Genomic DNA, 13,932 nt, shown 5'->3' with positions numbered 1-13,932 from the left:
ATTGTAAAAATATAATAAAAGTTACATGCATTTGCTCTCGGCTGAATTTTTTTTATATATACTCAGCTGTATCGTCGGCCGTCACTGGTGCAGCTTGCGCGGAGCTGCACGTAACTGCGAGCAGACGGCAGAGACGGTGGACGCAGTGGAGACGGCGATAGGCAACGCGAAGCTTAAGTTTCGATCGAGATCTTTCGTTTATCTTGTTGGTTTGTCTGTGTCGAAGCCCTGAGTGAGCACAATGCTTCAAGCAACGGACAACGAGTCGGCCACTGATTTTAACCCTGTCACCGCGGAGATCGCTATCGCGAGAGCCCTCGATGAACTATGCGCGCGGCGTTCAAACGAGGCACCGAACCGCGCTCGTATCGAAGAGCTCCGACAGGACATCTCACGCCTACAAGAGAGTATCGACTCCGAAAACTGGCGACTTCGCTTCACCGAGCAGCGGATCGCCGAGCGTCGCGCCGAGCTGCTTCGAGAGGCCGAGCGCCGTCGGCGACCGGTGACCGCCGAAAAGGTTTCGCTCGAGCAACGCCGAGCTCGCGCCGAGAGCGAGCTGTCCGCCGTTCTCGGCCGCGCTCGGAGCCTGGAGACCGAAAAGCTAACGCTCGAGGGTAAGGTGAAGGACTTGCGAGACCAGGCGCGACACATGGAGGAGGTAGTCGGCGCACGCAACGAGCAGCTGACCCGCGTAGCCGAGGCGTGTCCTTCCGTTCTCGAAGAGTATCGGAAGCTGGTCGGTCGAAGTGGCGCCTTGCAGAGCTCGTTGTTCAACGTAGTTCGTCAGCGTGTCTCGCTGGAGCGAGAGAGGCGCGTACACGCCAAGCGGGAGGCGCGACTGGCGTCCGAAAACGCGTGGCTGCGAGAGCAACTGGAAGTAGCGTTGGTAGCGTTGATGTCTACTTGCGAGGTTGATGGCAGCACCGTGAAAGGCGAAGATAATGGCGACCCGGAGAAAGACCGCTGGTACCAAAGTCTGATGGACAAGCTTAATCGCGACTTGGTTTCCTGCCAGCGTGATGTTGAAGCGCTCAAGTTAGTCAGCGGTTGCGCAGACACAGACGACGCTACAGCGCAAACGACGCCCGATGTTGCTGATGCCTAGCATCGAAGTTCAAGCAGTTCAGTGAAGTTTATTCGTCAACAGAGGGACTCTCACGGAGGTCACTTACATGGCAATGGACCATTGGAACGTTAATTTTGCTTTTAAGGTTTTCTTACCCTTGTTCTTCTGCCGACACTGGACGTAACTGATGTTGCGGTGCAGACGACACTTGTTGCCAATGCTCAGCATCGAAGTTCAATTTATTCATTAACATACAGACATTGACAAAGGTTGCCGACATGCCAATGGAATGTTTGAACATTGTTTTTACGGTGTTTACAGCAACTGAAAATAAATTCTCACTTCAGCCTTACATTTAACTGAGTGCTCTACTTTCACTGAAGTTCTCGAAGAAACTGCCAATAATGCAACAATATTGCTCAAGAGTTGTATCAAAAATCGATCAAAATTATTGTAGTTAACCTTGCCTACCATGCCACACATAGAAAGAATTTCTGGCTTTACATTCACTGCTGCGATGAAATTATGGACAGTCATGGCTTAAATCCTGTCTTTTCAAAGCCAGTAGTTCAAAAAGCACAGACAAGACAAGCCACATCCGAGCTGGCACACTTAACTGTCTTGCGCCTTCTGATATCGAACTGATTAAGGAGCCGTTTCTCATAAATTCGCTGCAAAATGAGTCAACAGCAATCACTACAAGCCATGTTTGCCGAGTAAGCTAGCAGACCAACAACTTGAAGGATTTAGAAATATTTTAATGTGCAGACGCAGACCGCACTTTTTTTTTACTGCATTTTTCTGTACAAAATTCTTTTTAATTCACCTATAATTCACACTTAATAAAGCCGCATGGTCGTCAAGTTCTGCTGGACACTGGCCATCACTTTCTCTTGCCGCAGCTTCTCGGTCTTGAATGCTTCCGTGTTGGCCTTCTTTTCAGCCCGACGTTCACGGCGCATAGCACGTACTGCAGCCTTACGCACTCTCCGTTGTTCTGGTGTCTCATCCTTTGGCCGGATGCTGGATGCCACAGATGTGCGTGACCGTGTCTCTTCCTCTGAATCTCCTTCAAACTCTCGATCCAGTTGCTTAAGGCCTTGGCGGCTCAAGCCACCCTTTTCCTTAACGGGAAGCCCTGTTCTGGCTGACAGCTTGATTTTCTCCTGCAGGAAAGCAAGAAAAATAGCTCTGATGACAAGACTCATCACAGAACTGCAATGTAATGTAATGCTGCTCTATTATCATCATTACCAGCCTGACTACACCCACTGCAGGGCAAAGGCCTCTCCCATGTCTCCAATTAACCCGGTCCTTTGCCAGATGCGCATCCCCCTATGCCTGCGAACTTCCTAATCTCATTTGCCCACCTAACCTTCTGCCGCCCCCTGCTACGCTTGCGTTCTCTTGGAATCCACTCCGTTACCCTTAAGGACCAGCGGTTCTCCTTAAGGGTAAAAGCGCACCATTCAATGATAGGTTTCACACCGCAAATGAAATTCACTATTGATAGTATGTTTACACCTGGAAACAGCACTGTTCTTATCTGGCTGCACATCCACCTAAGTTGACTAGCAGCACAGAAGATGGTAATTAACTAGAGTAGAACCCTGCTATAGTAAAAACACGGCAATAGTAAAGTGAAACTGCAGTCCCTTTTGCCTTCCACAGATGACTGATTTTTTTCTTTTATAGTAAAGACGTCTTTAGTAAAGAAATGGTCATAGTAAAGAACACCTGTCCATGATGACGCAATGACAACATTGTGTCATGCACGCAGTCTAGGTCATCTCACAGCCACAGACACGTAACGGTGTAATCACAAGACCAACAATCCGAAGTGAATGGTGGTGAAGCCTAGTGTCAAGGATCTAAACACAAAAAAACTGTCTTGACATGCCGCAGCTTGCTTGCAAAAACGGCTGGTGGTCACGATACCTGTACTTAGTTTTTCTGACCGTTTCTAGCTCGTGAAAGCTCCAAGATCCATCAACACAGGCCAGCTTTAACTCCTTGAGGGTTTTTGCCGTACATGTACAGAGGCAGTTCTCTGTCCCGCGAGATCTTTGCCGTACGGTAAAGGTTTCAACCCTCTGTTTGAAATTTGGTGCCCAAATGACGATGCATGCTCACTGGGAGGTCCTGCCACCTCCTAGGACTTGCAAGAAGTGCATGGAATTTGACTGTGCCACCTTCTTACACAGATAAACAGAACCGATTTCTAGCTTCAGCATGTCACACGGTCTGCAGCAACGTCCTTTCATGGTTTCTGTTTCACTGTATGATAGCAACGGAGGCGCGCAAAACTTGATTTTTTATCTTTACCAGCACTGCCTTGCAGGGGTCACGGAAGTTGATTTTTGTCTTTATTGGCGCTGCTCTTAGGTTGTTTATTACCGACGCTCACAAGGTATTCTCGCTCTCCTTGTTTACTGAGTTTCCTCAGAGTTCTTCAAATGCACGGCTAAGCGACGATATGGCCGAACGCACTGCCTGTTCTGTTGAAACTGACAGCAATGACTCGTCGCCCCAAGAGGATAACAAACGCGTATTATGTGTGCAGACAGCGATAAGGCGCTGTGTGTAGACTCGTGTTTCAAGGAATGCCACACTCTGAAATACCACTAAACATTTTGCAGTTCTGAGTGATGCCGACACCAAAATACTGTACCCAATTTTTTTTTTAATTTCTTCCCGACTGTACATTCATAATCTGCAATGAAGTAATTTGTAAAAAAAAAAAAAGAAATTCGACCCTCAAAGGGTTAACCTGTCCTCAGCATCCCTTGAATTTGAGAAAATACAGCTCACCTTCTTTGGCTCAGTAATGAGCTTTGGATGATTATACAGGTTGGAGTATGTACCTTAGGAAGAAAAAAATTAGACATGAGCAAATGTACCAGCTGCCAGTGCATTTTTAAAAGACGCATGCGACTCACTAAGGATAGACTCGCAGTCCCAGCGTTCCTGGGGTGCTTCAGTGTCGACTTGCATATCCACTAATTCGTCACCCTCCTCTTCAATGGCAGCCATGGTAGCAGCGTTTCGGGCATTCCCTTTGTCTAGCGTCACCTCCTTCAACGTACTGGAGCCAAAGGCAAACGGGGGTAAATTCTAGCTGTGACTTCACTACATGACTGCAGTGAAAGCAACAAAAATGTAACGCTGCTGAGTGGGCAACAGCTAATAGTGCAGCTCAGTTAAACTGCACTTTACACAGTTAGGTGGTGACACAGCAAAATGCCAGCACTCCCTTAACCAAAACTAAGCACCCTGCAAAACACACATCACAACAAATTGTTCTGTCCAACTAAAAGTTCACATTTACAGCTTTCATTTCGGATTTCAATGTTGTTGTTTTTTTTTGCAAATGTCACACTTGCTAACCACAGCTGCAACAAAGCAATATTTTTCTAATTGAAAGCTTGGCAAGTTGCGGTATTGTGTGCAAGAACAGTGCACCAGACACAATGAGAAGGGGCAATGCTTATGCATTCTTCCTAAGGTTGTTTTGCGTCTTGCAGCTAGAAGCCTAGCCTACAAGGAACATCTGCTAAGCTTACAACTGATGTGAAAGGTCTTGTTCCTTTCACTATAGCGGAAATGTTTTGTAGCTTAAGCATTCCGCAGACTAACTAGCACTTCCAAAGCTGCTACAAACAGCCAACACGAGTTGCTTTTTAACACACTGCTTGAAATGCAACAGCATTTACTGTTAACTTGAAAAATGGGCTGATAAGGACTACTAACGGAAGTTGCTTCATGTGCTGAAACTCCGCTACCAATGACTTCATGATCTCACTATCGGGTTGAACGTAGCCTTCAATCTCCTCGCCATCCAATGCTCCAAGTTCCAAGTCGTCGTACTGTTTGAACATCTGGAAGAAAAAGAAAGTATAGAAGACATCATGGCCGACAAAGAGAATTCATGGGTACTTGCTTATGAAATAGCCTTGATCATAACCTTCAAATTTTACCTACTCTTCATGCCTTTAAAAAAATAACTGAAACACTTCCTACTTAAAACTCCATAGTCCATATTCCCCTTTTATTTAATGTTACAGTTTATTTATAGTTGTGCAATATGTGTTTACTTGATGTTGTAACCAGTGCTCAGTGCCTATTGCTCCAATGTGGTTTCTTTTTCGTAAATAGTTATGTCACATTTTGCTGTCGTCCACATAGAATGTGTTAGTTCATATTAGTTGGACCCTTAAGCATTTTATGCTGGGTCCCTGCAGTTCTATTTTTGTATTTTGGCACTTTATGTGAAATAAATACTGTATTCTATTCTAAAAAAAAATTGTGCTATAAATACATTGCGAGAGAATAAGAAAAAAAAAGGGTGTGTGCCCAAGAACGACATCAAACATTTCCACCCGTCAGCCTGTTTTTGTCTGTTCTTTTATGCTAATAAACGTAGGCAGTTACTGCAGTGCAGAGATGCCGCTACAGGCAAAAAAAGGACGGCACTCTACTCTACTCAATCAATTTTCATTCTGCAGTATGCTCTTTTTTTATGAAAAAGAGTTCTTACACAATAAAATATAGCTATTGTACCTCTTCGAAACGCTCATCAAGGGTCTTGAGCCCTTCAGATCTTCGAATCACTGAGGAAGACATCGAGTAGTTTGTAAACCTCGACCGTGTTTCTTCTTCAGTAAAGGAGAATCGCTCCTCGCTTCCTTCAGCAGAGTCAAAATCTTCATCTTCATCGTCACAACTGTCAGTCTCCTCCTCATCCCTGCAGTACCACAAACAAAAATACTGTATAAAATAAAGTTGTCCAACAAACTCATTTGTTTAGTTCTCCACATTTACACAAGTCAAGACACAATCATCATCCGGCTCTTCCTCCATAGCTTACTCAACATCAGCGGGGTCCACAACGCCATCAGCAAGCTGAATGAAATCGTCCTCAAGAACGTTTTCTTCATCTTCAAAGTCGAAGTCATCATCTAAAGCAGCGACAACATCTGGATCCCAATCCGGTCGTGGCCCTGCAGAAAAAGAGAATTAGCCAGTCTCCAAAAATTTGGCGCTGCAATGCTGCATCGAAATACAACTCAAGCTACAAATGCCTCACCAACTTGCGGGGCAGCTTTGTTCAGCAGACCCTCTTTTTCTTCAACTGTTGATTGGAAAACTGAAGAGGGTAGTCTGATTTCTTTCTTTGCCTGGGAATAAGTTACATAAATTCAGCTACACTGTTACTCAGCAAGAGCAAAAGAGAATCACAGAAACTTCTGCATGACTGTGAGCATATCTGACCAAAAATCTGGAAGTCACAGGTTTTTCATTTGCTGGTTTCTCTGCATCAGTAAGTAATGCCAGTGTCAAGCATAGAACATAATGTCAATAGCATGTGTACAGCACATCATTGACAACTGATGCCAACAAGAGGCAGATAAGGAACATTAATCACAAATTTGTAATTTATGCAGAAGATTGGAAAAGGGCAACACGTGACATCACGTATTGATTATGCATCTTGCATGTCAAGATGAAATCGTTTCCGTTTGCTACCTTTAGCCCCTTTAGCATAAAAGATCACTGCATACAAATGCTGCTTTGCTGCTGAAATTCTACTGACCTTGGCCTCGCCGCTGGACTGGGCAGCTGGGATACGAACTCTATGAACAACCGGCTCCCAGTCTGCAACCACGTTCACGTCTTTGAGGTGCTGGAGATAATTGTAATCATCGTCAAAGTAAATGCCATACTTCCGTTGCTCCTCTTTCCTCTTTTCGTCGGATGTCGGTACCTGTAAAATTGAAAATGTCAACATGAGTGGCTGAATGTTTTACATCCACAAAGCGAATAATCCGCCAGTTTACAACAAGATAAACATGGGAAGGCTATACTCATGTAGCAATGTATTCACAGCTCCCATGCAGGCTGCTTTGCAATGTTTTGCAGCCTAGCCAAAATCGACGCCTTCGAGGGGAGGGGGGGGGGGGGGGTGCAATGCGGTTTTTTTCAAACAAAATTCCTCGCTCGAAGGTGTGGCTGCAATCGCCTCCCCACCATTTCTTATAAAAGAGCCCTTGATAGCAACTGTTTTTGGAGGTGTCATTTCATATATTTTTTACTAAGAAGCATTTCAGCTTCTTAGCAAAGAAAACAATTCTCAGTAACATTTCTTTTTTAAATGAAACCTGGCCTTTCGGCAGCTCCCTTTAGTTCCCGCTTATTGCTCGTGAACATTAAGTAATTCCTTTGATGGAAGGAGCAGCAGTAGGAAGTGAATTCCGGCAGGAGCGCGTAGGTATGCATTGATGACAAAATCAAGACTGCGGCGATCGTCAACTCACGTGGCCTGGCCTGTCGTCTCCCTGAAACGGTCGGCCCGTTCGCTTTTCGAGCAGGACATGCTTGGGTGCTGTTTCGTCGGCCTGCAGAGGGTCCTTCTGGCTTCGATGGACCAGCTGGAAGGTGACCGCGTTCTTCTTGTCGATGAATTTCTTGCGTTTCCCACCCGGCTGCAATGTTTGAGAGCGCAGAGAGGCGGACACGAAGTTTGGTCAAGACACATCAGGGTGAGCAAGAACTTGCATAATCCATGCATATTTACACTCACCATTTTAAAACTAGAGACAAATCCTCCCCAGACAAAATAAACGATCGGGCAGAGTGTAAGCACGAACTACGCACGCATTCCCGTTTCAGCGGCCATGTCAGCGGCCATGAAAAGAAGCGTCGATGCGCGCGCCCCCTCCGCCAGAGGGGCACATATATTTATCATCACCAGCTTCATCCAATTTATGTTTGTTAAAACTTCAGAACTTTATAGTTTTATAAAGTTGCGAGCTTTCAGTTTAAAAATAAATTAGCTAATAAATGCTAAAATTGTGACCAAAACTTTATTAATATGATCTCAAACTAGCAGACGAGAGAGTAGGTTCGGCTTTCGTTTTCTCGGCGCGCGCTTGTGCTTTCATCCTTATGAAAGCAGAGTCTTTGCCAATATAAGCACATTCAGCAGAATTATAACAGCGGTAAATCCAGCAAGTACATTAACTTCTTAAATTATTTTCAAACCTCGGCAGCCAAGCCGAATTGCTCTCTGCTCCCGCGATCATACGAGTCTGCTGTCCTGCTGATCTGGCGTCCCTGAAACGACTTGCGAAGTGCAACGTTAGTTTTCTCTTTATTCCTAATGTAGCAGCTAATATTGCGACGTTTAGTCATTGCTGCGTCTACTTAGATTGGAGTTGTCGAGGGAACCATTTCTCTTCACTTGTTTCGGCACCCGAGCTACAGTAATGTCGAACGACGTCGACAGCTTCGACTGTGACGCCACAATAACTGCAATCATCCTTGCTCTGGAAGAGCTCTCGCTTCGTCAACAGAGGGATGCCCAGCTCGAGAGAGAAATCGGCAGACTGGAATCCAAGAAGTATCGGCTGGAGACGCGTTTGGAGGCCACCAACATAAAGCTCCAGCAACTCCGCCGAGACGCCATTCGACAGGAGTCGGCGACCTTGCGTGAGTTTAAGCGGGAAATCGCTCTCCTGGAGCAGGACATTTCGAAGTCGAAGGACGACTTGCGAGCGTTGGAACACCAGTGCTCGCAGCTGGAGGCCAAGTGCGGTGCGCTGGAAAAGGAAAAGGGCGAGCTTCACCGGACTGCCGATGAACTGAACAGGAGGATCGAAGAAATCAAGCTGCGGGATTCCGACACTGCCGCCAAAGGATTCGAACTACGAAAACTACTGCAGGAAGTTCGGTTCGAGGTAGGTTGCAGTATTTTACTTTACAATGAGAGCTGTGTATGGGACACCTTCCGCAGCCGAAGAAAAAATTAAATTCGTTTTAAGTAAAGGAATGTCAGCTGACTCACTTCTCGGTGGACACCTCAACCGAGCGACGGGAGAAAGGAGAGAAAGAAGTGATATAGAGGCGCCGTAGTCCCAATAAATTTCGACCACTGGGAAGATGTAGCGCGAGGCACCCCTCTTCTCATCCCGTTCGGCTACTGATCCGGCGTACCCGGGCTCGAACCCGACCGCGGCTACCACGTTTCGATGAAGGGAAATGCAAAAAGGCGCCCATGTGCTGTGCGATGTCAGTGCACGTTAAAGATCCCCATGGTGGTCGAAATTATTGTTGTTGTTGTTTGCTTCACAAAATTGCCATTTTTTTTTTCATTTTTGCTGCTTACGCAGTAAAAAAATGAGGATGTCGCCACCGTCTGGAAAACGAAGCAACGAGCGTTAGCTTTTTCGTTTACTAGAATGGATATGAATGACATTAAAGTGAGGTACACCAATGGAAATACGAATTTTACATCTTGGATTTACAAGTGACTCACCAGTCAATCACCAATTGGACATATACTAATGACGTCAGCAATCAAGCACCAATTGGGTTGCTATATCGAATTACTATGGGGGCGACCATCTTGAATTCCTCGGACTCAGAAAATTTTACGCCGAAGGGAGGTGGTAGCAGACCCCAAGAAATCGAGAAACGTGACGAGTAAAAGTTGACGCTCTTTAAAAAATGTCTTATGAACCATTGCGTTTTTTTGTTTGTTTTAATGGTGGTTGGTTGGTTTTTACATTACAAAACATGCACCAACTCGTCAAAGAGTCTGTCGTTCTGATATTGATTTTTGTGGCGAAGTTTACAAGGCCCATAGTGTTTCGCAGGAAAAGGTACAGCGCAAAAAAGACAGGCCTAAAGGAGCGGACAGACACAGCCGCTCCTTTAGTCCTGTCTTTTTGCGCTTTACCTTTTCCTGCGAAATGTGCCGACTAGCCCAGACTAATACCCTTTCCCATAGTGTTTAGTTTGATTCTGCCCTCGTTAAAGGCCAACTTCGGTGATTTAATGCACATTTGGAGTTGATAATTACATCACTTTCCTCTCTTCGTGACAAAAATCCATTTTTCAAAACACCGAACAGAAGTATTCTAAAAGAGCAAAAACCAGAAAACCGAAACCACAACTGGGTTTAATGACGTCATGATAGACCAGCCTATGACATCACGGATACTGTCGCAAAACCTATCGTGTATTGGTTCAGTAGGTTGAGTAGGTGATGTGTGTGTGTGGGGGGGGGGGGGGGGGCGATAAGGTGGCGGTAGAGGCGTAGTCCTTTGAGCCAGCTGTCTGACGTGTTCCGAACTCCCTTTTCCATCCTTACCGCTAGGTGGCCCAGCTGGAGCAGGAGCTGTGCGAGCTGGCCGAAGTGGAGCGCCACGCCAGAAACCGCGTGGACTGGCTGCTGTCCGAAAGGGGCCGCTGGGCTGACGGCGCTTGTCGTCTGGAGGCGGACAACAACGCGCTCAGGCTGGTGTCGTTCGCTGGAGCTCTCTCGTGCAAACCTTTTCACAAGGTTATGTCGATTGGAGGCCTCTGCCATAATGGACACTGGGCTGGGTTGTAGGGGACACCTGCCAACACCAGCTAGCATAAAGGCGAAGCCGCCACTGCCCCGGGGGTCCTGAAAGGTCTATAACCCTTTTCAGTAGCTACTAGTTCTATAAGAGACGCCGCGGTGGCTGAGTGGTTATGGCGCTCGGCTGCTGGCCAGAAAGACGCGCGGTCGAATTTTGATGGAGGCGAAATTCTAGAGGCCCGTCTGCTGTGCGATGTCAGTGCACGTTAAAAAACCCCAGGAGGTCGAAATTTCCGAGTCGCTTTGGGACGTTAAACTCCCATAAACCACTAGTTCTATACGAGCAAGTGTGGGCAGGTGCCTCCTACAGTTCAGTGCCCAATATGGCGGTGGACCTCGACCCATTTGTGCAAAAAAAAGCATGGTTTCAAATCCAGCAGATTTTAACGCCTTACCGCAAAATAGAGTAAATTAGAACATTGCTTCGTAAATTAGAACATGTAATACTCTGCGCATGCATACGAGGATATGGCAGTTTCGATTTCTCTTCTCTGCGAGCAACTAATTTTTTCTTTTGCCGTGTGCAAATGGAAAAATTGATGAGGTCACGTGGCCAATTGTTGAGGAGTATATTGGGTTGTCAGTGCCCATTCTTTATGTGTGCCTTTGTCTCCACCCTGTTTTCCCTTCGTTCGATTTCAACACTTGGCAGTGTCCGTCCTCTCTTATGTGTGCCCTTTCCTTGCACCTGTTTAATTACGCTGTTTTTCGTCACCGATGTTTTGCACCAATCCGCGGTGCCAACCGTGGACCCCATACCCCAGTGAATTTCCCAACCTCCTATAAAACGGCCATAATGGATAGCTGCCCAGCTTCAGTATAAGAGCTAGGCTTCCCGGAACAAGGTATGGATGGCACCGTCCGCTCCATCGAAGGTTTCACCGGCGCCTTGGTCGGTTGCTCTGCAGCAGCTGGGCACAATGCAGAGCGTTCACTGGTAGGCGCATATAGGATATGCTGCGCCGAGGAATTCTCATGATCAGAGGTGATCATTACACTTTCCTCTTGTATGAGCCCAGTTTGCGGAGGAAGTGGCGCTGTACAACGTAATATTTGTGGTGAACTTCTTCCGAGCAGGCCGCGGTTGTTCGCCGTCGCGTTCCGCAGGCAGACTCTGATCGAGGCCAGGGCCCGGGCGTCCTGCACTCCGGCTCGCCGTCGTGACGTCACGGAGAGGATTGGCCCGGCTGTAGCCGACGAAGGCTTTCTGCAGCGGGACACGTTGGACCAGCGACGGCAACAGCTGTGGGACGAGATCGTCATTGTGCGCGCCGAGTACGCGGCCCTGCTGAAACGCGCCGGCTACCGTGACACCAAGAGCGTCAGAGCGCAGACTGACTAGCCGCCGGACGAAGACGGCTTCGTGTGGTTCTGTACATGCGGAGGATGTAGGAGTACAGTAGAGAAATCTCTCGAGATGGACAGCTTGGCAACAGCCGCAGGCCCTCAGACAATAGAAAGTTCTAGCACGTACGGTGACCACCACTGCGCATGCGCAGATGATCCTGACACGGCAGGTGCATCTCCAGCTGGTCTGCACCTGACGCCTCGGGATCATCTGTGCATGGATATTGGCGACTCAAGCTTGCGGTATACGCTAGGCTGATACTCTCTAATGGCAGCTTAGATACATTCACAAAAAATATACACAGAAATTAACATGAGTTTTCAGCAAATGACAGTGTAGCAATGCCGTGACGTTCTGCACAATAGGTAGCGAAATAAACGTAAAAGATTTTATTAGAACATGCCAGACGTGCATAATTCCACGGAACAAAACAAAAATGGATGTATATCTTTATAATAAAATGCTTTTTAAGTTGTCTATATAAGTGAGAAATTCAAATCGAACTTCTTTCTTATGCAGTCGCTTATCTTCGTATGGATGGAAATGCTACAACATACAATATTTAGGAGAAAGGTGACTGACGCCAACCAAGTTCATTTTTGGGAAAACCCGACGTTTCGGCACTGGCTCGGTCCCTTCTTCACGCTGTGACTACGGGCGAGGCGCAGCTTGGCTTTTTAAGCCCACGGTGGTTTTGAGGAGCACAAGTTCGCGAAAGAGTTACTCCTTCCCTCTTTCGCCAACTTGTGCTCCCCAAAACCACAGCGGCGGGTAAAGCTCGCCGAGCTAATGAAACGGAGGAAGAACGGATGTCCTATTCGTTATCAACCGAAGCTGCTTCTTCTAAAGATAAAGATAATGAAGGCCCACCACGCATTATCAGTCAATACCATTTTTATTATGCTAAGATAAAAAAAAGCTTACACTGATTTCTGAACGCCTCTGAAAGTGGACAAACACCGACTGCAGCGCTCTTGCTGTCCCGCCAGTGACCACAAAATGGTCGTGAAGCGAAGGGCTGATGCAATAACTTCGTTTTCTGCAGTCATTAGACCAACGAAAGATGAGTGCATAATAACATATACAATACAAGAACCAACGCTGGAAGATACACTCAAAACATATTGTCTCTTAAAAGAAAACATTTGACAGAAGTCTGTCTGGTTGGGAAATTTAATTTAGGAGAAAGATGACTGACGCCAACCGAGGAGAAGCCTCCTGCGTGGGTTGGCTTCGGCTTCCAGTACAATAGTGCCGTCAAAGTCAATCCGGTGGCCGCATATGCCTCGCAGTGTTCGGCCACAGCGCAGCGTTGACGGTTCATCTGTCGGACGTCGCTTTGTGTTGACTCATTTTTTCCGCGAAGTTCTTCGTGTCCCCTACGGAAGAGGCCGAGCAGACCGAGCAGGGGATTAGGTATAAAACACCTTGGGCCCTTTCTTCCCTTGGGGTTTGGACCTTCCCTTGGGGTTTGGGCCTTCCCTTGGGGTTAGGGCGCTCGGCTATTGATCCGGAGTTCCCGGGTTCGAACCCGACCGCGGCGGCTGCGTTTTTATGGAGGAAAAAACGCTAAGGCACCCGTGTGCTGTGCGATGTCAGTGCACGTTAAAGATCCCCGGGTGGTCGAAATTATTCCGGAGCCCTCCACTACAGCACTACTTTCTTCCTTTCTTCTTTCACTCCCTCCTTTATCCCTTCCCTTACGGCGCGGTTCAGGTACAGTGTACTAGAATATACTTTCTAGTACACTGTAGTTCAGGTGTCCAGCGATTTATGAGACAGATACTGCGCCATTTCCATTCCCCCAAAACCAATTATTATTATTATTATTATTATTATTATTATTATTATTATTATTATTATTATTATTATTATTATTATTATTATTATTATTATTATTATTATCCCTCGGGGTACAACTTGCTTCAGCGGCACAGACTGTGACGTCACAAGCCGGTAATGGCGCGTCTACTGTCGAGCTGCGTCCTCAACGATGGTCTGGATATCATTGTCTCCGACCAACGCGAGGACGCGAGTTTTCGGTAACGACACCGTGACAAAGTCCATCACACAGCTGCCGCCGCAAAAGACAAATACCACGTAGCCGCG

General features: G+C 46.7%; 3 protein-coding genes across 3 annotated transcripts; 2 read left to right on the top strand and 1 right to left on the bottom strand.

The window, feature by feature from the left end:
* Positions 1-116: 116 nt before the first annotated feature.
* Positions 117-1,241, top strand: LOC144107328 (uncharacterized). Its single transcript, XM_077640320.1, has one exon. It carries the CDS (start codon positions 242-244, stop codon positions 1,106-1,108), a length of 867 nt encoding a protein of 288 aa, XP_077496446.1. The 5' UTR covers positions 117-241; the 3' UTR covers positions 1,109-1,241.
* A 565-nt stretch (positions 1,242-1,806) lies between these two features.
* LTV1 (LTV1 ribosome biogenesis factor) lies at positions 1,807-7,784 on the bottom strand. Its single transcript, XM_077640319.1, has 10 exons — positions 7,650-7,784; positions 7,384-7,551; positions 6,663-6,833; positions 6,156-6,246; positions 5,937-6,069; positions 5,630-5,813; positions 4,820-4,947; positions 4,009-4,154; positions 3,881-3,933; positions 1,807-2,235 (listed from the first exon to the last, which is right to left on the bottom strand). The coding sequence occupies exons 1-10, from the start codon at positions 7,650-7,652 to the stop codon at positions 1,909-1,911; spliced, it is 1,404 nt and encodes a 467-aa protein (XP_077496445.1). The 5' UTR covers positions 7,653-7,784; the 3' UTR covers positions 1,807-1,908.
* Positions 7,785-8,221: 437 nt separating this feature from the next.
* On the top strand, positions 8,222-11,832 carry LOC144107329 (uncharacterized). The gene is made up of 3 exons (XM_077640321.1): positions 8,222-8,805; positions 10,227-10,370; positions 11,587-11,832. Exons 1-3 carry the CDS (start codon positions 8,335-8,337, stop codon positions 11,815-11,817), a joined length of 846 nt encoding a protein of 281 aa, XP_077496447.1. The 5' UTR covers positions 8,222-8,334; the 3' UTR covers positions 11,818-11,832.
* The last annotated feature ends 2,100 nt before the right edge of the window (positions 11,833-13,932 follow it).

The sequence above is a fragment of the Amblyomma americanum genome, chromosome 10, assembly GCF_052857255.1.
Source record: "Amblyomma americanum isolate KBUSLIRL-KWMA chromosome 10, ASM5285725v1, whole genome shotgun sequence".
Classification (NCBI taxonomy): Eukaryota; Metazoa; Arthropoda; class Arachnida; order Ixodida; family Ixodidae; genus Amblyomma; species Amblyomma americanum.
The sequence above is the reverse complement of the archived record's forward strand: the minus strand, read 5'-3'. Positions and strand labels throughout refer to the sequence as shown.

Bases quoted from the DNA above. Each gene is read 5' to 3' on its own strand.
- LTV1 (XM_077640319.1), bottom strand. The intron at 6,834-7,383 runs GTGAGTTGACGA...TCAATTTTACAG, and splicing joins GAGACGACAGGCCAGGCCAC to GTACCGACATCCGACGAAAA. The intron at 6,070-6,155 runs GTGAGGCATTTG...CTTTTTCTGCAG, and splicing joins CAAAGCTGCCCCGCAAGTTG to GGCCACGACCGGATTGGGAT.
- LOC144107328 (XM_077640320.1), top strand. From the start codon at position 242: ATGCTTCAAGCAACGGACAACGAGTCGGCCACTGATTTTAACCCTGTC.
- LOC144107329 (XM_077640321.1), top strand. From the start codon at position 8,335: ATGTCGAACGACGTCGACAGCTTCGACTGTGACGCCACAATAACTGCA. The intron at 8,806-10,226 runs GTAGGTTGCAGT...CCTTACCGCTAG, and splicing joins TGCAGGAAGTTCGGTTCGAG to GTGGCCCAGCTGGAGCAGGA. The intron at 10,371-11,586 runs GTGTCGTTCGCT...TTCCGCAGGCAG, and splicing joins ACAACAACGCGCTCAGGCTG to ACTCTGATCGAGGCCAGGGC.